Source organism: Cricetulus griseus, chromosome 4 (assembly GCF_003668045.3).
Source record: "Cricetulus griseus strain 17A/GY chromosome 4, alternate assembly CriGri-PICRH-1.0, whole genome shotgun sequence".
In the NCBI taxonomy this organism is placed as follows: Eukaryota; Metazoa; Chordata; class Mammalia; order Rodentia; family Cricetidae; genus Cricetulus; species Cricetulus griseus.
Genome location: NC_048597.1, coordinates 186,322,923 through 186,345,462, shown reverse-complemented (window position 1 = coordinate 186,345,462; position 22,540 = coordinate 186,322,923). Strand labels below are relative to the sequence as shown.

The 22,540-nt window shown below is 41.1% G+C and overlaps 1 protein-coding gene across 4 annotated transcripts in view; it reads right to left on the bottom strand.

The window, feature by feature from the left end:
- The window catches only part of Myo5a (myosin VA), a 152,754-nt gene extending 132,925 nt beyond the window's left edge, over positions 1–19,829 (bottom strand). For 2 of the 4 annotated variants that reach the window (XM_027411150.2, XM_035443808.1), the window contains exon 1: positions 19,340–19,829. In XM_027411150.2, the coding sequence (XP_027266951.1) occupies positions 19,340–19,366 (27 nt within the window). In that variant the 5' untranslated portion in view covers positions 19,367–19,829. The remainder of the gene's footprint in view (positions 1–19,339) is intronic. The other 2 variants (XM_027411148.2, XM_027411149.2) reach the window with 1 other exon arrangement.
- Between the last annotated feature and the right edge of the window lie 2,711 nt (positions 19,830–22,540).

Here is a 22,540-nt window from a genome sequence, read left to right as displayed (position 1 = left end):
ACTCACTCTTACTCATACCCACTTTTCCCATATTATTGAAGCTTCAATTCTTGCCTCTGTCATGTTCAGGTTTCTAGGCCTGGGGAAATTAACACTTTAAAAGCTGTGCACAGTGGGAAGACTCTGCATATAGCCAGAGCAGCTAGAAACTATGATTTACACTCGATTATTTCATATTAGTAATGTTCAAGATGTTCAGAGTGTGACTAGAGGTCACCTTTCACCTCCTGACATTTACCATAGACCTGAAGTGCTCTGTGCACAAATAACACAATCTTATTTACATCAAAGCCCCTACATTGTTTCTCTTGAAGTGCAGGAAATCAAACTCAGAGTTTCTTAGGCCTGAGTTCTACTACTGAGTTACATCCCCAGCCCAAAACTGCTACATTTAAGACAGGAATGCTTTCTGCTACAAGGAGCATAAAAGCTTAAATACCTTCTATCACCATAAATTTATTTTTATATTTAACAAGAAATCTAGAGAAGGTTATCTCAGCCTAATAATATCATTAAGAACCAAGGCTCTGAGGCTAAAGAGATTGCTCAGTGGTTAAGAGCACTTACTGCTCTTCCAGAGGACCTGGATTCAGTTCCCAGCACCCACATAGCTCACAACTGTCTGTTGATCTAGATCCAGGGGATCCAGTGTCATCTCTTCTGGCCTCCATCTGTATTGCATTCACATGGTTAGGCAAAACACTCATACACATCAAATACCAATATATTTTAGAAAAGAACCCAGGCTCTGGGGCTGGTGAGACTGCACAGCAGGTAAAGGGGCTTGACAGCTGAGCTCTCTCTCTCTCCTGGTGGAAAGAGAACTGGCTCCCACAAGTTACCCTTTGACCTGCACAGACTCTGCATATCATTGTAACTATTATTGCCACAGTTCCAGCACACTGTACACCAACCACACTTCGGGATGGAAGAAGAGACAAAGATTTGGCTAATTCTATGGCTTGGTTCTGGAATGTCCCCTAGAGGTTCATGTGTTAAAGGCTGGGTTCTCAATGCTACTGGAAGGTAGTGGAACCTTGCAAAGGTATAGAAGGTCTTCCATCACTGAGAGTATGCCCGTAAAGGAGACAGCAGGAACCCATCTCCTTCCTGTCTTGCTTTTCAGCTGTCATGAGGATGATCCTGGCAAGATATGCTGCCATGCCAAAGGCCCAAAGACAACAGGACAACTAAGCATGGACTGAAACCTCTACAACTGCCAGCCAAAAACAAAAACACAACAAAACAAAAACCTTTCTTCTTTTTAAGCTGATTATAACAAGTATTCTATTACAGGAACAGAAAGTTAATTACTAAGACAGGTAATTATTTTTCTTTAGATCTTTGCTTTTCTGTTCCTAGAAATTTAACCTCAGAGCATATTTTTCAATACAACAACAACAAAAAACTCTACATGTCAAAATCTGGAAACTTTATGTTATACATTAATTTTATTCTCTCATCCATTAAAATAAAATTAAAGTATTTTCTAAGTTGTACATGGTGGCTCAAGCCTGAAATTCCAGCACTCAGAGGAGGCTGAAGTAGTACTGTTGTGGGTCCAAAGCTAGCCTGGGATACAGAGTTCTAGGCTAGGCTGGGCTGAAGATTGAGACCCTACATCAAATTATACACGGATATACACATCCCAAACAAAAACTTTTCCAATTTTCTCAAAAGTAGTGTCTTAATGTTGATGATCACATATTTAAAAAATGATTTTTTTCCTCACTCTTCTTGATTTTCCCTGATTCTGACTATCTGTGTCTAATTATGCATCTTTTTTTTAAAAAAAAATTCTTATCAAGTACAAACTACATACCAGCAGGATCAACTGACAGGCAGTATGCAGCTGAAGAAAACATCGATGGGAAAGTACTGATCTTCCTCTTTCATCCCTGACCAGTATGTATCACCTGCTCAGACAGGCAGTATCTGTCTGCTAAATCAACTGTATTCAAAACGAAATAATAAGACCTCTATAAGACAATAAAGTGGGGGCATATTTAAATTTTGACAATCCAAAGTCATACAGTGATCTCTGGGAAACTGTCACTAACAGCAGAGAGCAACCAGCAGAGGAAATAAAATCACAGCACAGCCTGAATGATTCATGTGGAAATCAGAGTCATTAGACCAGCCCTAAGACCAGTCAATAGCTTAGCATGGTCTCAAGTGAACAATCTCCACCATTCTTTTTCTCTGGTCTCTTGGAGAGGGGGAGAAGAAGCACAGGAAAAAAAAAGTTCTAAACATTTTAATGAGGCCATTATCCCATTAATTAAGTTTTTTGGCTCACTGGAATTGAGTGCCAGCTGCATCGGATCACTGCTTGTGAAATCTACAGGACAGCAGCTACTTATGGGAGTTCAGTGATAACAGTGAATGCTCACAGAAGCAGCTCCAGCATTCTTGGCAAGACCCCGTTTTGAATAAACTCAAATCTATGCAAATTCAGACTTTAAAAAAGTCAATACTTCACCGGGCGTTAGTGGTGCACGCCTTTAATCCCAGCACTCGGGAGGCAAAGGCAGGCGGATCTCTGTGAGTTCGAAGCCAGCCTTGTCTCCAGAGCGAGTGCCAGGATAGGCTCCAAAGTTACACAGAGAAGCCCTGTCTCGAAAAACCAAAAAAAAAAAAAAAAACAAAAAAAAAAAAACCTAAGCAAGTCAAGAACACATGAGGTTTGGTTTTTTATTTTTACTTTGAGAAGGCATCTCACTATGTAACCCAAAGTGGCTTCAAACTCCTGGGCTTAAGTGGTATTTCTGACTCAGCCTCCTAAGTAGGATGATAGACAAGCACAGGTCATCACATCTGGTCAGAAGACAGGAAAGAATTGTTTAACCTTAAAAAGATAACTTAAGATGCTAAGACTAATGCACAAAATGGCTCAATCACAATTGTGTCTTGTGGGGTTTTTTTCTTTGTGTGGTTTTTTCCTTTGAGGCAGGGTCTTACTAATTAGTTTGGAATCACCTTCTGATCCACTTCCTGATTCCTGGGATTACAAACATGCACCACCACACCTGGTTTATGTAGTTTGTTTTTATATTTATTTATTAACTTGATTTTTTTTTCTTTTTAACAACTGAGTTTTATTATTGCAGAATATCCCTTTACACTGAATGAAGATATGTTACAGTGGTTGGCTTAATAAAGAGCTGAATGGCCAATAGCTAGGCTGGAAGAGGTTAGGCAGAACTTCTGAGGACAGAGAGAACTCTGGGAAGAAGAAAGGCAGGGTTTCCAGCCAGAAGCTGAGAAAGCAGCATGAGTGGTCAGAAAACTGAGATAACGAGCCACATGACAGAACATAATTAAAATAAATGGGTTAATTTAAGTTATAAGAGCTAGTTAGAAACAAGCCTAAGCTAAGGCTGAACTTTCATAATTAATGTAAGTCTCCATGTCATTATTTGGGAGCTGGTGGTACAGAGAAAGACTTGCTACATGTTATGAATTAGCTTACTTATTCCCATCACACACATAAACACATTTTTCTTTTTTTTTTGAGTGTATTACCACTGTATTAATTATAAGACATTATACATAACAGAGTTGGGACTTCTATATGATAAAGACCAATCCACTCACCTTACAATCAGTAACCATTTAAACCAAATCTCACTTAAAATTTCCCAAACCATATGTGCTTTATGGCACATCCAAACCCATCTTCTTTTCCCTTTTGCTTTCTTTCTCCTCCCTCTTTTATCCATTCTCCTCCTCCTCTTCTTTTCTAGATGGCATTATATAACCCAAGCTGACCTCAAACTCAGCATCCTCTTACCTTAGCCTCTCAAGTATTTGGGTTACAGATGTACATAGACACTTCTACTATCTTTTACTTTTATTTTTTTTTTGAGATTTTATTTTTTGCTTCATTTTTTAATTTAAATTGGAAACAAGATTATTTTACATGTCAATCCCAGTTCCCTCTGACTCCCTCCTCCCCTGCGCCCCCCCCCAACTAACACCCTACCTATCCCATACTCTTTCTGCTCCCCAGGGAGGGCGAGGCCTTCCATAGGAGGTCTTCAGAGTCTGTCATATTCTTTGGAATAGGGTCTAGGCCCTCCCCTTAAAAAGATAACTTAAGATGCTAAGACTAATGCACAAAATGGCTCAATCACAATTGTGTCTTGTGGGGTTTTTTTCTTTGTGTGGTTTTTTTTTGTGTCTAGGCTCAGGGAGTATCCCTCTATGTGAAATGGGCTCCCAAAGTCCATTTCTACTGATCTACTACAAGAGGCCCCTTGTAGTCCATGCTCTAACCACAAACTGCAGTAATTTTCCTGCCTTGGTTTCTCAAGCACTGGGATTACATGCATGAACCAACTAGCTACATCATTTTATTTTTCATGAACTCGGATGAGACAACCCAATCTCAACCCAACCAGTTAAATTCCACCATGAGTTTTGTGCTCAGTGCTGTTTCTATTGAGACAGTGCCATGTTACGTAGCCTAGGCTGTCCTTCCAACACACTGTGTAGCTACTTCTAGCCTCAAACCTGTGATCCTCGTGAGTCAGCCTCCCACTGCTGTCCCAGATGCTTCTTAAGCACACTCTAGTGGGGGCCCAGCTCCAAAAGACCAACTGGACCTGGATGACTCAGAAGGTGGTAAGTGCCATGGCAACTTTTGCTCCTCCACAGATCTGTCTATTTTCTTGGGACTAAGGCACTGCTCGATACACACAGGAAAGGTCAACTTCAGAAGGGATCACATCTCATCCAACAAAAATGGACATTTTTTGAAAGACTAGGTCTTTTGAGACCTCTGGCCAGTTTCCTAGACACATTCCAGTTTAAAGTTGTCATGAGAAACTAATTTCAACATTTGCAAACCAAGAGACTTACTGAAATACATTAGCTGTAAGACTCCTTTTCAGAGCTTAACTGATCTCATTACTGTTTCAGAGACTATTCCCCCATGTTACCTCTCTGCTGTATTATCCCTTTTACCCAGTCAGCCTCTCCAAATTGAAGGGCAACAGCTGAGCAGCTAGGCTGTCTACATTAAAGACTGATGCAGTGGTGTGACAGATCCTAGGCAGTTTGTTAGTCAGGGTAGTCTCCTTGGCTAATATACATACCTCTGTGGCAGATGTACTAATATATAACCCACACTTCACCCTGCAACATGGTTTCCAAAGCACTGGAAAGGATCCTTTGTATGCTCAAGTTAGACGTGAACTTATTCTGGTCACTCTAACTATCTATCATCGCTGTCATTTAGAGAATCCACTTACAGCAAACTGTCAAGACTGACACCTTGAGATCGCAAATCTGTACTAATATTTAAAAATTTATCCCTGGGAAGGTGAGATCCCTGTAGCCTGTGTTCTAAGCTCTAAGTAGACTAATTTCCTTGATGTTGATGTATCTCACCACTACCCAGTTTCTATACCATTGTTATTACTTTCTACAGAAAATGGGACACTTTGCAACCAGTCAGCCTCAATGAAAACCACAGCTGAATTTCTACAGAAACACACAAGAGCTTTTGGGCCTCTTCAGTTTATATGTAAACATCAAAAAATTAGAAATATTTAATACAGGTTAAGTAATATTTGCACTGTAACACTGTGAAGCCATTAGAAACATTTTGTAAGTCAGGCATAGTGGCTCACAACTATAACCATGGCACTCTGAGACGCTGAAGCAGGACTGCCTTAAGTCTGAGGGCAACTTGGTCTACGAAGTGACCAAAATAAAGTCATACTATAGAAGAATGTATTTGCATGGGAAAATAGTCATAATCTATTACTTAAAGCAAATCTTGTTTATAAAGTAGTACATACAAAATAAGCCTTTTTTTTTTTTTGAGGAGGAAAGGACTTATTTGGTTTATGGGTCACAGTTCATTATCATGGTAAGGCAAGGCAGGAACCTGGAGGCAAGAACAGAAGCAGAGGCCTTGGAGGAATGCTGAAAATAAGCCATTTTTAAAAGATAGTATTTTTATGGATTCTAGAAAGTTTTATACATGGATACAATGTATTTTGAGTATATTCACTCCCAAGTCCTACCCCTCAACTCCTTCTAGATCTAATCCCCAGTTCCCCAACCCCAGTCAGTCCCAACTTCAAGTCCTCTTTTTTACTTTTATAAATCAAAGTCCAAATGGTTATACCTATGTACTCACAGGTGTGGGGCCATTCCCTGGTGTGTAGTCACCCTACCAAGGGCCAAACCCTTAAATAAAACTACTCCCTCAGCAGCTCTCAACTGTCCATAGTTCCTCAGCTAGGGTGGAGGTTTGTGAGACTCCCCCATCCATGCTAAAATGCTGACTGGCTTGATCTTGAGCAGACCTTAGAAAACCACAGCTATGACAGGGTATGTCCTTCTGTTTATATGTTTTTCTTACTGGTTGATGAATAAAACACTGATTGGCCAGTAACCAGACAGGAAGTATAGGTGGGACTACCAGACTAGGAGAACTCTAGAGAAAAGGAGAGAAGTAGATACGAAGGAGACACCATGTAGCTACCAGGAAGATAAGGCCATGTAGGAATACACAGATTAGTAGTTATAGGTTAATAATTAAGACAGAGCTAGCCAGTAAGAAACCTAAACCACCGACCGGCCAAACAGTTTATAATTAATATAAGCCTGGCTGTGGGACCAGGTTGGACAGAAACTCCATCTACATAGCTACTGGGAGTTCATGAATACAGTGCTTCAGTCATGTCCTGAAGACACTGATTTACCCTGATACTCCCCAACCCTTGGCTCTTAAAAGCTTCACACACACACCCTTCCTCAGCAGGAAGATGCATGGCACAGATATCCCATTTATGCCTGAACACAAACCATTTTTCTGTAGAAAACATAGACAGAAATAGGTGACTAGAAGGATATACATCAAATATTAGAGTATTTGAAGACAGTGGGGCTGCATGAAATTTTTTCCTGAATTTTCCTCCTCTACATTAAAGATTTATTATATTTTGCCATTTAACATATATATGTATATACATACACACACATACATACATACATATATATTATATATATATGTATATATATATATATATATATATATAATATATATATATATATATATAGAGAGAGAGAGAGAGAGAGAGAGAGAGAAAGTGTTCGTGTGTATCTTTGGCTCAATCTGGTCTCAAATTTCTTATGTAGATGATAATAACCTTGAACTCTTAATCTTCTTGCTGCTGTTCCTCCCCAACAAGTGCTAGATTATGGGTGTGCAAAACCACACCAGGTTATACATACTAGGCAAGCACTCTGAGCTACATACTGAGGCCTTAAATATATTTTAAGAGAATGTCTTCCAAAGCAATTTTGCAAGTCATTTCCTTTACTATTTCAGACCTATTAATAGTAGGATAGACAATTCTCAATTATGTTTTCTTAGTTGTCCTTAAAAATAGAAAAAGAATTACTAGGTCACTGCCATGTGCCAGGTCTCCTCACATACTCTATTAATAAGGTGAAATATTAAGGATATCCAGGAGCAGCGGACACTGTACCCCGCTGGAGTGAGGTACAATTGGAGGGTGAGGCAAGAAGATTCCTAAACTTCAAAATTAGTCTGAGCTTTAATGTGATGGCCTAAGTTCAATCACCAGAATCCAGTACTCATATGGCAGCTCACAACGATCCAGAGGATCCAACACCTTCTTCTGATCTCCAAGGGCACCTGGCATATATATGGTATACCATCCATAATTCAGGCAAAACAATGACACACATTAAAAATGAATGAATAAATAAATAAATCTAAAAGGTTGGACATTGTGGCATATGTGTTACTAATCCTAATGCTGGGTAGGTGGATATAGGGCAGATACACAGGGGCTTTCTGGCCCATCAGTCAAACCTAATAAGTGAGGTCCAGGTCCGTGAGAGACCCTGTCTCAAAAAGTATGGTGAACAGCTCCCAAGGAACATCATATCCAAGGCTTTCCTCTACCCTTCATATGTACACAAACAAGCATATAAACACATACAAATAAACAGTAAATATGAGGAAACTCAAGTACAGAAAGAGCAAGTAACTTGCTTAAAGGTCACAGAGAAAGTTAATAGCAAAAAAGGGGAACCAGCAGGGCTGGAGAGATGACTCAGCTGTTTACTAAGATTACTGGCTGCTACTGCAGAACCCTGGGTTGATTCCCAGCACCCACATGGCAGCTCATAGCTGTCTATAACTGGTACTCTTTTCTGACCTACATGGGCACCAGATATGCACATAGTTCACAGACATACATGCAGGCAAAACTCTCATACACATAAAATTTTAAATAAAAAAAGAAGGGATTGAAGGAAAGGAAGGGAGGAAGATATTCCTTCTTGTAGATAGGATGTTCGTGCCTTAGTTGCTATGATACGCTGCCACTCTCAGGGAAAAGGGATGACTAAAGCGAAGGAAGAAAACACTCATAGCAAGGCTAGACTGTCTGGCTTGTGAGGAATGCAGGCAAATGTTGCTTGGAAGCACTAACAGGATAGGTGGAATCTTTCTTTTTAAAAATGTACTGTTTCAAGTAAGCCAGGTGTGGTAAGGCAAGCTTTTACTCTCACTCTTGGGAGGTGGAGGTGGAGGCAGACGCAGCAGGACTTGCTGACACAAGCTCAGAGCCAGCCCCACAGTGAGTTCCAGACAAGTCAGCACAACCTCTCATTCTTAGAGCCCAGGTTGGACTACAACTCATTATGTAGCCCAAGTTGGCCTCCAATTAGTGACAATCCTCTTGTCTTGCCCTCCAGAGTCCTGTGAATACAGCCATGGGCCACCATACTCAGACACAACCTTTTAAGATTTTTGATTCGGAAAAGGAGTTTCACCTCTTGAAGCTCAGGCTGGCCTTAAACTCACTTGGTAAGCCAGGTGGGCCTTGAATTTGCAGGCCTGCCACAGCTTCCTAAGCACATGGTATTACAGGCTTACTGCAACCAGGCCTGGCAAACAATGTTTTTAAAGGCTATCTGGACTACAGCAAGGCCTCAGTAAACAGTAATCATTATTATAGGGTAACTATTTTGCCAGACCCATGCATTTGTCCAAGTCAAATTTTTAGACGAAAATAACTGATACTAATAAAGTTTTAAAAAAAAATCAAGATTTTAGTGCACAAGGAAATATAAAGAAACTTCAATGATGTTAAGGCTCAACTCAGTTTCCTGACCTTCAATTTCCCTTTAGCTTTGTAGCTACCATTTAACTGACAAGAATCTGTAGTTCCCACACAAGGGATGACCAGAAGACCCCACAAGCTCCCAAGACCTGAGTATTACAGTCATCATTAAGATGGGCATACTGCATTCAGTGTTGCTGTGGAACAGCAGTGGATGCTGAAGAACCCTAAGGTCTGACACACCTGAAATCAAACCTATACTTACACTACTTCCGACAAATGTTAGCTTCTGATAATTAAAGACATGTTCTCTACAATGAAATGACAACACAATATCAGGTAGTTTTCATGTTAAAATTTATGATTTACACTCAACACAGAAGCTATGTCTCTCTCTCTCGCTTAAAATTCTACTTTTTTTTTCCTCTATTGCCAAAATTCTTCAAATTAAGGAGGAAAAGGTGGAAAGTAATTATTTTCTTAATGGCACTACAAGGAAAGGAAGCTGGACTTGGTGCACACCTTTAATCCCAGCATTCAGAGGCAGGGGGTTCACTGTGAGTTTGAGACCAGTCTGGTTTACATACCAAATTTCAATTCAGCCAGGGCTACAAAGTGAGATTGCTTGTTTGTTTGTTTGTTTTTAACGAAAGGAAGTAGTTTAGGTTTCCAGAAGACTATTTTAAATAAGCTTATATATTTCCACTGAGAAGAATTTCTCAAAACTAAATAAAGGTACTGAAGGTATCTTTCAGAAATGGGACACCCAGTCTCCCTACCCTTGAGGTAATGTACACACAAGGTGCTATTTTTAAAGATGAATGTGACTGTCCTACCCCATATATAAATGCCAATTCTCACCAAAGAGATTTGGATTATGAAATTTTCTAAAATTGATTTAGCACAAGCAAAGATTTATGTAAAAAGCTGCCCATCAGAGCAACTGACTTCTTTTTCTTATTTAAGTTAGAAACAAGCTTCCTTTACATGTCAATCTCAATTCCTTCTCCCTCCTCTCCTTCCTTGCCACCCCCCACCATCCCCTTATCACTGGGGAGGGTGAGGCCTTCCATGGGGATCTTTAAAGTCTGTCATCATTTGGAGCAGGGCCTAGACCCTCCCCAGTGTGTTAAGGCTGAGAGAGTATGCCTATGTGGAGTGGGCTCCAAAAGTCTATTTGTGTACTAGGGGTAAATACTGATCCACTACCAGTGGCCCCATAGATTGCCCAGACATCCAAACTGACTTCCTCCTTCATGGGGTCTGGATCAGTCCTATGCTGGTTTCCCAGCTATCAGTCTGGGGACCAAGAGTTCCCCCTTGTTCAGGTCAGCTGTTTCTGTGGGTTTCTCCAGCCTGGTCTTGACCTTCAGAGCAACTGACTTCTAACAGTGAAAAGGAAGTGCAGTGCAGAAATCATGATACCTCCAGATGTTAGAATACATATTAAATTTTTTCAGTAATGTATAATTATATAAACACTTATAATACAAATTGTTTTTAAATCATTAAGAAGTTACTAAAACAGCTAGGGTTGTTACACAGAGAAACCCTATGGGGGGGGAGTTACTAAAATACTTTCAAAATCATTGTTATTTATATAGATAGAAAAGACTTAAAGAGGCAAATTGCAATGAGGTTGTAACTCTTTACAATGCCCAATACAAAGCATTGGATATGATTTTTAGCATCACAGACAAAAAAAATGACAATGATAATCTTAGTGGTGTTTAACTTTCACCTTTTGACTATTATAAATTATCTACAATGTGTCTTTTTTCCTTTTCCTTTTTTCTTTTCTTTGAGACAGGATTTCTCTGTGAAGCCCTGGCTGTCCTGGAACTCAATCTGTAGACCAGGTTGGTGGTCTCAAACTCAAGAGATCCACCTACCTCTGCTTCCCAAGAGCTGAAATTAAAGGCTGCAACACCACCGCCTGCCTATAGTGTCTCTTTTATTTATTTTTCATGGGGGAGAGCAGTGCTAGAGATTGAGCTTGGGAATTGTGGCCCCACATATGGTGGGCAAACACCTATTCCTGAGCTCTATCTTCAGACCTTTTTAATATGTTTTACTTTATGACAGGGTCTCACCAGGTTGCCTGCATGACTTGAACTGCCTCAGCTTGTCAAGTAGCTAGAACTGCAGGCCTAGCCCACCATACCTGGCTCACAGAATAACTTTGTCTATGAAACATTTCCTGCTCTCAAGTCAACTACTCTCTACAAGTAATCTCTGCTTTTATTTTTAGCTATTTCTACTTTTCCCTCATGCCCTAATCTAAGTCTTAAGGTCTAGGCACTGGCTTCAGGGTAGTGGTTCACCTTGGCCCCCCAGGAAACATTTGGCAATGTCTGGAGATGGTATGGACTGTCATAACTAGAAGTAGAGGTACTAGTGAACTAGTGGCTGCAGGTCAGGAACTTGGCTAAATATCCTACAATACAAAGAACAGACATTTGGGGGAAAATTAGCCAAATTACTGTAAGTAGAGAGGCTAAGAAATCCTGGTCTAGGATAGAAAACAAATAAGTTAGAAATAGTAGGAGTGGGTTAAAATGCAATTATCACCTATCATAAATCTAACTTTTCTCACTTGGAAAATAATAAATATCCACTTCAAATTATAAAAGACTTAATCTACAATTTGATCCAAATTCACACTATTAAAATACATGTGCTCTAATTTTATGGAAAACATCTGCAGAAATCCTAAGCAGGTAGCTTGCCAAACTACATTTTTCTTAGCCTGGGCAGATAGAGACCAGTCCCATATGAGTTGTCTAAGTACTGATACAACATGTTTTTTAAAGTAAGGATGGTCTCTTACTACATTAGTGAACTAGTCTAGACTAACCAGTTTGAAAACTAATCTAACACAAAAGTGTTTGTTCATGCACACAGAAAATGATTGTACAAACTCATAAAAATTACTTCCTATGATGTCAGATTCAGGGAGTGGCAAGAAAGGAAAGTTGTGAGGTTTGACCAAGTAAAGCACATACTGAGCTACTCAGGAACAGTTGCCACAATAGCAATATATCTTAGCTCATTATAGGGGTGTATGTGTGCTCAGTTATATCACTGAGCACCAGAGACTGACAGATAACAGGGACATAAAAAAGATGGGGAGGGAGAACAGAAGATACACCACCACCAGAGATGAACTGGACAATTTGTACAGGCAAAACAAAGGCATTAAGAAGTTGTACAACATGGAGCCGAGGAATGAAGTTCAGTTGGTAAGTGTTTGCCTAGCATGCACAAGGCCCTGAGTTTGGTCCCCAGCATTGCATAAAGGGGCTGTGGTGGTGTACACCTTAACCCAAGCACCAGGATGTAGAGGCAGGAGGATCAGAAGTTCAAGGTCATCCTTTGCCACATAACAAATTTGAGGGCAGCCTGGGATACATGAAACCCTGTCTCAAAAGAAAGAGGGAGAAATTGTGCAAATGTGTCTCTGGGTGAAAATGAAGGAAGAGAACAATGTTCGAAAGCAAGGATGTGAAGAAAGTAAGAGGAAATATACAATGCTAGGGAAATACAGCAACGTGCAACTCACCAAGTCCTCACAGACTGGATAAAAGGTGTGTTTCACACCTCCAGTTTCTGTATGTTATTACTAATTTTGCTTGTATTGATTTTTCTTGGCTTTATATTTTTAATTTCAAGATGATTTTCTAGGAGAAACAGATCTAATATCTTCTTACTTAGGTTAAAAAAAAAGAAAAACTTTTTCACTTCACTCAAAGATCAGAAGTAGAAGAACCTAATCACCATCGTTTTTTTTTTTTTTTTTTTTTTTTTTTTTTTTTTTTTTTTTTTTGGTGATCCAGTCATAGATGAAATTAATTGAGGCTGGTTTTTCATTTTGTCTACTCAGCACTACTCCTTCTGATGGGAATGGCTCTCAGCCATCCCATAAGGTCATAGTGAGAGAATCAATCATAATGCTTGTCCTCCTTCAAGCCTCTGGGCAAGCATAAACTTATCACTCATGGTATTCCTCCCACACTTCCAACAGGGTATTGTGAAAGGAATGGGCATATGACTGCAAGAAAGGGCAAGGAGAACTCTATCGGGCTTTCTTCCCCTAGGCCCAGCGCCATGCAATCATGTGATCTACAGATGCTACTCTCTATTCACTCTTAAAATAGTGGTCCTGAAGATGAAAACAATGTCAGACAACATATGAGAGTCAGTGACACACAATCTCAAAGATATATGTGAGCTGTGAGTGACGACATGTTTAAACTTCCAGGTCACACAAGCAAATAAAATCCCTTTCTGGTTTTGAATAGGTTTTCTCTTACTTCCAACTAAATGTACTCTACAGGGCTAAAGAGATGGCTCAAAGATTAAGGATGCTTACTGCTCTTGAAGGGGACTAGGTTCAGTTTCCAGCACCTAATCAGGTGGCTCACAATTACCTGTAACTCCAGTTCCAAGGGATCAATATCCTCTGATATGAGACTTGCAACAAATATTGTTCACATAAACTCGGGCAGAGGTGTGTAGGCACACACACATATATAAATAAAAAATGAATAAATAAATATTTAAATTGGTTCTAACTGATTAACTGCTTAACTCTGTCAAAGAAAGATTGATAGTTTGGTGTGTTAGAAATACTATTCAAGAGGCAGGTTGTGGTGACCCACACCTTTAATCCCAGTAGTCAGGAGGCAGAGACAGGTGGCTCTCTGTGAGTTCAAGGGCAGCCTGGTCTACAGAGCAACTTCTAAGACAGCTAGGGCTATACAGAGAAACCCTGTCTTGAAAAAAAACAAAAATAAAATTTAAAAAAAAAGAAAGACAGAAAGAGAAAAGGAAGAAATACTATTCATGGATTATTCAAACTAGAACTAAGTAATATCATAACTTGAGGTATTCCATTACATAACATAAATCTTAATGTTTACAATAGGAATTTATTTAAAATGATAAACATTTATTTCAAGTTCTAATAAGCTAATAGCTACTAAAGTAAGATGTTACAAAATTCTAGTAGGCTTTTTAATTTTTCAACATTTTTCCATTGCATTTATTTATGTGAGTGTGCACATGTAAAGGTCAGAGTATAACTTGAGGGATTCAGCTCTCTATTCTACCATGTAGGTCTTGGGGATTGAGTTTAGGTTGTCAGCTCAGCAGCAAGCACCGTTACCCACCAAACTATCTCGCTGGCTGAATTTCTATTATTCTTGACGTTTAATACTTCTATAATCTTGATGTTTCCAAATCACCTGTATTTTTCAATTCTATCCCACTTACATGTCTAGCTTCATTTATGGTCTGACCATTCTATTCTGAAATGTGTCTTGTTTTGGTATACATTTGTCAAAAAACAAATCATAGCTGGGCATGGTAGTTCATATGTGTAATTCTAAAATTACAGGAGGACTCCCATGTGTTTGAGACCAGTCTAGGTAGATAAGTTCCAGAGTGGTCTAGGCTATAGAGTAAGAACACATCTTTTTAAAAAAAGGAAGAAAGCAAGAATGGAGGAAGGGAGAGAAGAGGGAGAAGGGAGAAGGGAGGGAAGGAGGGAAGAAGAAAGGGAGAGAGAAAGGGAGAGAGGCGGGAGAGAGGAGTGTGTTCTTCATTGCTCCTCTAGTTTTCCCTTACTTTAAAAATCTAAGATCTAAACAACTGGTCTAGGAGTAGCAACTCCTACTAGAGTTAAAACATTTTAGTAATCTTTGAGCCACTGAACAATACACACAACCTCCACAATTTAACAGACATCGACAAATTTCTAGAACAACTCATAATCACTTTGCTTTGGTCAAGCAATTCAGAGAATTATTCTGATAATTTTCCATTCGAAGTCTCCAGGAACAGCTTTCAGTTTCCAAAGTGGAGCTACCATCATGCCCTTATCCTAGCTCCTCTCCTTCTCATCCTATATCTAATCCTTCGCAGAGATGTCTCTGAAGTTTATTTCCTTCTTTAAACACCTTTCTATGCTTACCTCAGTCTACCAGACCTCTGCAATGCGCATCTCATTTCTTGAAACAGCTCTCTTCTTGGTCTCCTTGGCTCCCAGTTCTCTTCTCTTATTACTCATCCTCTTCAACATGCCTCATTATGTGTTTACTTCTTTAACCACCTTCTTATAATTTGCTTTTATTTTTTCTCAGATAGAGTCTTGTTACATAGCTCAAGCCATACTTGAATTTATGGTAATCCCTTGCTTTCCAAGTGCTAGGATTATAGAAGGGCATCACTATGCTTTATCCATGTCATCATTTTCTTTTCTCTCTCTCTCTCTCTCTCTCTCTCTCTCTCTCTCTCTCTCTCTCTATTTCTCTCTCTCTAGTTTTTTGAGACAGGGTTTCTTTATGTTGCAGGCTTGGCTGTCCTGGAGCTTGCTTTGTAGACCAGGCTGGCCTCAAACTCTCAGACATCCACCTGCCTCTTCCTCCTGAATGCCAGGATTAAAGACATGCGCCATCACTGCCCAGCCATAATTTTCAATCTATACCTCCTCCTGTTTAAGTATTCATTCACTCATTTATTTAAACATATTGAAGCTCAACAAAATAGCATGTCGGGGTGTTTATAGCACTATGACAATGGTAACACACATAAAACTATATAGTAAGTTGGAAATGTATTGGGTCATTGAGGCATCAAATAATTAAATAAATAAATAGATGCTAGCAGTGGTTAAGAATCTTAATAGCTAGATGTCAAATGGAACCAGAGTTCATAAAGAAGTAAAATATAAGATCCAGGGGGGGGGGAGATCCAAGGGAAAGGATGCTGATGTTCCTAACCTGTGGAACTAGATTAGTAGTACCATTAACAAGCCCAGGGACATCAGAAGGAAAAAGGCATAGAGGGAGCTTGACTAAAGGATGTACTTGGCAAACTCCAGATCAGAGCAAATGATCAAATAAGGGATTTCAACACCAAAATATTAGAATCTCTAGGAATGGTGGTTTGAGAGGACAATGCTATTGAATGTCAAACTGAACTACATCAGAACACACACACACCTACCTAGCTTACACACCTTCAGCAGGTATATAAAAAAATGTGGAAATGGCAAATATGAAATCTACTGCCCTACAAAGCTGTTTTCCTCTGGGAAAGTTCTAATGGCTTTGGAGTTTCCATCTGATTTTTTTTTCGTTCTTACAATACTTAGCATCTTCATATATCACAGGGACTTTTACTCAAACAGCTTCAGGTATCTTTGTCCATTCTATAGCATCCATGTGCTATCAATGGTATATATGGCTGATTAATGTGCAATTAATTAAATTGCTGCAGGTGATCCTTCTGGGTCTTATTGATAAACTTGGTTCCAAAATGCTGAAACTCTAAAGTTATTAAAAGCATCATTAGATGAGGTTACCACATAGACATTCACTGTCAAGTCAAAACTAACAACTCTCTTAAGAGCAGTAACATAACAGCTGCCTGGTAGACCTAAAATCCACACAACCCGGTGAATATACTGAACCAGATATTTTATATTGGTGAATTGTAAATATAGAGAACTCAATAATGCTGTAATTTTAAAAATTCACAGCTCCTTAGCAACTCCCTCTGGAAAAGAATCAACAAATATATTTTAACCAAAATGTCAGTCTCAAGAAACATTATATCCAGGCACTAAGTTATTGCTCTTAAATATTTAAACTTATGGAAATTTTATGAAATGGAAACCCTGCTAAATTGTGATGACAAACCTTTATCATTCTAACTTAAGAAAATAAATGGTACAGTCACATGCCCTTCACTGTAATAGGAGCTGATCTGTTTCACACATCAAAATCTGCCTTAAAGGTCTGATGACAACTTTTAAAAAGGCACTTTTCAGATTTAATCATAATGCTGAATATCATAATTATGGCATGTCAGTAACATGTTTTTTCCTTGTAATCTATCCACAACTTCCTTCTCTATAATCCTCTGCAAGGAAAAGATATTTGTGTTTTCCACTGGCATTTCTTCTAATGGCTTCCTTCTTTCTCCTAAGACTTACTACTCAGTTCTCTAGAATCACTCCAACCTTTGCCATATCCCAGAACATTTGTTATCTCCTACTAACACATCTGTCTGCTGTTGTTAAGGTAACAGCTGGTTATTTATGCCCTTGGAGAGTCAAAGTGAGTCAACGGATACATGAAGCAGACTGTGAGCCCTATGAGGGAAAGGGCTATGACTTGTCCATTGTTAGAAACTCTAAACATCAGGCAGAGTATTTGGTATACAGGATATTCAATAAATATCCCTGCCTATCATTAAACTAAGATCTACTCAGAGAATCAGTGCACAAATAACTATGGAACCAGAGTATTCTTGGGTATCTGTGACTTTAGGAGAAAGCCCCTTAAATCCTATCCTCAGTTTCAGTGACTAAATGAGTCTGTATCTAGGAAGACTAAAAGATGAATTATATTACCCATAAAGCTGTGATGGAAACTCAAGACCTTACCATTTAAAAATGGCAACACCTTTCCCATTTTTTCCTACAAATTATCTTTTGGACACAAAAGCAGATCTAGAAGTCGAACAACTTACCACCCAATATCTATTTATCAGCTTGCAATTAGCACATTCAAGATGGGACTGATGGATGGGGGGGGGTTGTAAGGGCTGAGACAGACAAAACAATGTAACTACTCAATGTTTACAGACTGACAGCTCTTCAGGGAACAATAACTGATACTTGTCTCTACCTCATAATTAATTGTAAGGATTAAATGAGTTAATATTTGCAAAACACAATTGCACTATGTAAGTTAATAAAGTAACTTCCAATCAGTTTCCAATAATAGCCACTCATATCTTAGAGACCTATAATGCCTAAATAAATTACTAGGCTTAGAAAAATAATCTAATTATACACAGGGCTAGAAAGAAAGAAGTTCCAGGTTCTTTTTATGGCTGTAAGAAATTAATCAGATAACTCCTATTTTGTAGAAAAAGGTTACAGGTCACAGAAAGCTTTCACAAATAGTATTAAATTTGGTCCTCAAAATCCAGCGGCAGTGGTGAACTCCTTTAACCCCAGCTCTCATGAGGCAGAGGCAAGCGGATCTCTGAGGCCAGCCTGGTCTACAGAGCAAGTTCCAGGACAGCCAGGGTTACACAGAGAAACGCTGTCTCAAAAAATCAAAACATAGATCCTCACAACAGCTTGTAAGGAATGCAGGACAAGTACAATTAACTCTATTTACATGTAAGAAACCTGAACCAGAGAGGTTGCAAAAGGTCACACAGTTGGTGAAAAGGTCTAGACCAGAAGCAGGTATCTGGATGCCCCATCCAGACTTCTTGGGCTCCCGGCTTACTGGAGTCATGTGTGCAAACAATGATTTCAAAATGCTAAGGAAGAGTACAGAGAGCTGGGGCTATCTATATATAGGTAAAAGGTTTGCCTAGTATGCTTGAGGCCCTACATTCAATCTCCAGTACCAGACAGGAAGACAAAGGCAAAAACAGAGAGACAAGAAGGGAAAGATTTTGGCAAATTTTTGGAAACGTGAACTTAAAAAGTTAAGGCAATTCAATTGAGTGGAGATGATTAATAATCAATAGCTAGCAAAAAACCAAACCAAAACAAAAACCTACTGAAACCATAATATACCACGATTGCATACACCACACATTTGCCAACACAGATTTTTCTGAAGTCCTCTCTCCAAAATACGCCATTCAGAGAGAGATCATCAGACTCAGAATATGGGCGTCGGTTTAAGACTGAAAAGACTGCCACTTCCCCTAAATTAAGACCAAAAGGGAAAGAAAGGCTCGCCCGGAAAGGAGGGTGAGGAAGCGAAGCTAATGAGGCTCTCGGGGATAACGCGCAGGTAGCAAACTCCCAGCCACCGTCGAGCCTGAGAATAAGCTCGCCATCGCCCGGCGGCAGCATCTTCCCAAAGGCTCCGCACCCCAGGGCCACGGCAAGAACCCTGCAGCTAAAGGTGAAATCGGACCAGCCACATCTGCAGAATCCGAAATCATCTCCGCGAGAGGCTGCCTGGCGCATACCGGCACAGGACGTTATTTTAAGCGCGCGTCCCCGGAGAGCGGTCCGAGCATCTGCCCAAGAGCATCCCACCCGAAATGGGCCCAGGAGGCAGAGCAGGGAGATGCAGCCGGGGAGGGAGGTGCAGCCGGACACAAGCCGCCGCTCCTACGACCACCGGCCGGAGCGCGCGACCCCCTCCCCAGGGCGCGGCCCCGCGGCGCGCGCGCGTTACCTTGGTGTAGAGCTCGGACGCGGCCATGGCGGACCCAGCCCGACGCCCCCCGCCTGGGCGAGGCCGCAGCTCGCGTGGCGGCCGCCCGCGCGGGTGAAGCGGCGGCGGCGGCGGCGGCGGCGGCGGGCGGGCGGGGAGCAGGGGAAGGGAAGGGCCGGGCAGGGCGGGCGGAGCTGGCGAGCAAGCGGGCGGGGCGGGGCGGGGTTCGTCAGGCGCTAGCGGCGGGCGGGAGTCTGCCGGTCATCACCCCCGGGCTCGCCGCGTGAGTCCGGCGCGCGTGCTCGGGGGGCTCGGGGGAGAGCAGCCAGGGCCGCCTCAGTGTCCCCAGCCGCCTGCTCGCCACAGCCCTTGAGGCCTCCCCGGCAGCCTCGTGTCTTCAGGCCCCTCGCTTCCTCGATGTCCTAAGCTGTTTCGCCTCCTCAGAGGTCTCCTGAGAGGCCTGGTCTCCGTAGCCTCCTCTGTCTCCTCAGCCGCCCTCGATGCAGCCGCCGCCGCCACCGCCACCGCCGCCGCCGCCGCCCTATGCATTGTGGGAGCGGGAGGAGGCTGCGCTCGAGCGCGGCCACTGCGACTGCTCCCGGCTCTCTCGGGCTCACGCTGCCTCCCATCGGCGGCGGGCACGGAGCATCATCCTCCTCCCACGCGACTGACATCCAAAACCTGCCCTGACAGAGTCCTCAGTGTCCGCGAACGCGCGACCCGCGGCCAGGGGCTGAGGTGGCAGGTGCTGATGAGTGTCCGCGCCGAACCGGAGCCCGAAGGCTGATACCCCTGGTCCAGCTATTTCTAGGGAAAGGACTTAGGGTAGGGGAAGGCTTCGTGCAAGACCTCTCCATAACGTGCAACTCCAGAATCTTTTTCTCTGCCGGGCTGGCTGCCTTGCACCACCTGGAATCTGGGTTGAAGGATGCTCAGGGTCACTCTGCATTTGGGTTTGCAGCAAGGTCCCTTGGTGATGCAAGAGCATAGGGTGTGCTCTAACACCCAGAAACTTTTATGAACATGAAAACAAAATGGCCCCGGGGAACAACCACCTCACACCTGTATGTTTGCATGGATTCTCTGATGCTGATCCTGAAGTCACCTGGCAAAGGCAACCAACTAAGAGAAACTCGGTGCCCTTACACAAGTACAGGAATGTGGTCCTTTCATCCCAGCCTTCCATGTTCTCTCCACCCACATTTCACACTCACTTGGAATAATCTTTTCAAATCCTAACGTTTTTAGGTGACCATCTTTCTCATTTATTTAAACTGTAATGGGAAACTGGGACCAAATTTAGTTTGGTTCGTTGGTTTTTGAGTCAGGTCTCACTAAGTAGTTCAGGCTGGCTTCAAACTCTCCATCCTCCGCCTCTGCCTTGCAAACACCGAAATTTTAGAGGTGTGCTTCTGAGCCCAGTCCAATCAAGGTCAATGCACCAGGCTGGTTCCCTGGTTGTGTCTGAGCTTGAGGAATGACTATTTGAAAGTAGACTATTCACTAAAGGGAAGACAGAGCGAGCCTTCTGTTTCTAGAACTCAGCCCCTTCCCCCACTTGCTCACTATCCCCCAGTATCTTTAGAATGCCAGAGAAAATGGCTACAGGTTCCTGCACTGAAATCATGTCACTTTGATGTTTCTGGATTCCATCCTTTTGTCGTCCAGCTGTGAAAAGAGACAAAAATGCACTTTTGACAAGAACATACAAAGCATAGAGTAGAAATTTGGGAGACTTAGCTCCTATCTCTTATACTTCCTTCATGACTATACAAGGTACCTGTCGTCTTACTCTCCAGATAATACCTACCTGTCAGAACTGTTGAGAAATACTGAGTATGGTGGAGGAAAACAAAAACACCCAAAATAAAACCTCCAGAGTTCTTATAAAAGTGATTTTTTACATGAACAAAAAGAAAATTCAAGTGATAATTATCAAACACATGTATTCAACCACCCAGATGTTTGAGGCCATAATAAAAGAACAGGGAGATGAGGAATAGGAGAAAGTTTTTCTTTTTTTGGAGTGATGGAGGTAAAGTCTCTTTATGTAGCTGCGGCTCACCTGGAACCATCTTACCTCTCCCTCCTGAGTACTGGGAGTGCTGGAATTACAGATGCATACCACCATATACAGTTGGGAAATGAGTTTCTGACCACTAACCTCTTGCTTCATTCAGGAAAAGAACAGACTTTAAACAAAACACACACAACCAGCAATGGGAATTCTGATGGATGGACTCTTCTATCTTATGCATACATGTAAATATATAAATATATATTTATAGCCCAAAGCACTCTGTCATTAGTAAGGTTTGAAAACCAGAAGTAGGGTTCACACTCCAGAAGTAGGCATAAGGTATTGTATATTTTATTGTAAATTGATACAATTTCCAGCTATCGCCTTTTAAGTTAACATTTTCTTGTGGGCTGTTTCAAATGAACACACTGTTCAAGTTTAAATGAAAATGAAAAACAAACAAAAACAAAGTCTTTCCTCCAAAATTCAGGAGCTCCTTGACTTTCTCTTTTTAACTTAAATGAGTTATAATGACAAACCCATTATAAATCAGAAACACTGTTAATTTAAAGTGCACTTAATGCTCCTAACCTGAACAGTGGCAGCACAGGTTAGCCTCACCTATCTTGAACCTGCTCAGAACACCTAAATTAGCCTATTGTTGGGTGAAGTCATCTAACACAAAGCACAGCTAATGATAGTGGTGAATATCTTAGGTAATTTATTGCATACTTGTCAAAAAATGTTGACAACTGTAGTGTAGGTATCAGTCATTTGCTTTGGTGATAGCATAGCTGACTGGGAGCTACAGCTTACAACTGCTCAGCAACATAAAGCAGTATCTTACTGAATTTAACTAGGTCAAAAAAAAGAATAAAATTCAAAAATTCAGGGTTAGAGAGATGGCTCAGTTATTAAGAGCATTGGCTGCTAATTCATGTGCTTTCAGTACTCGGCACCCACATGTTGGCTCATGACTGTCTGTGACTCCTGTTTTGGTCCCCATGAGTACCAGGCACTCAGGCATACATGCAGGTTAAACACAAAGACACATAAAATAACTTTTAAGTATAAAAGTTTTTCAAAAGTTCAGGACTGGGGTTATAGCAAGTGTTACTGCACTTGCCTAGCATGTGTGAGGCGCTGGGTTCCACTCCAATACCACCAAAAAGAGGGATCAGAGAGAGAGAAGGAATACATTT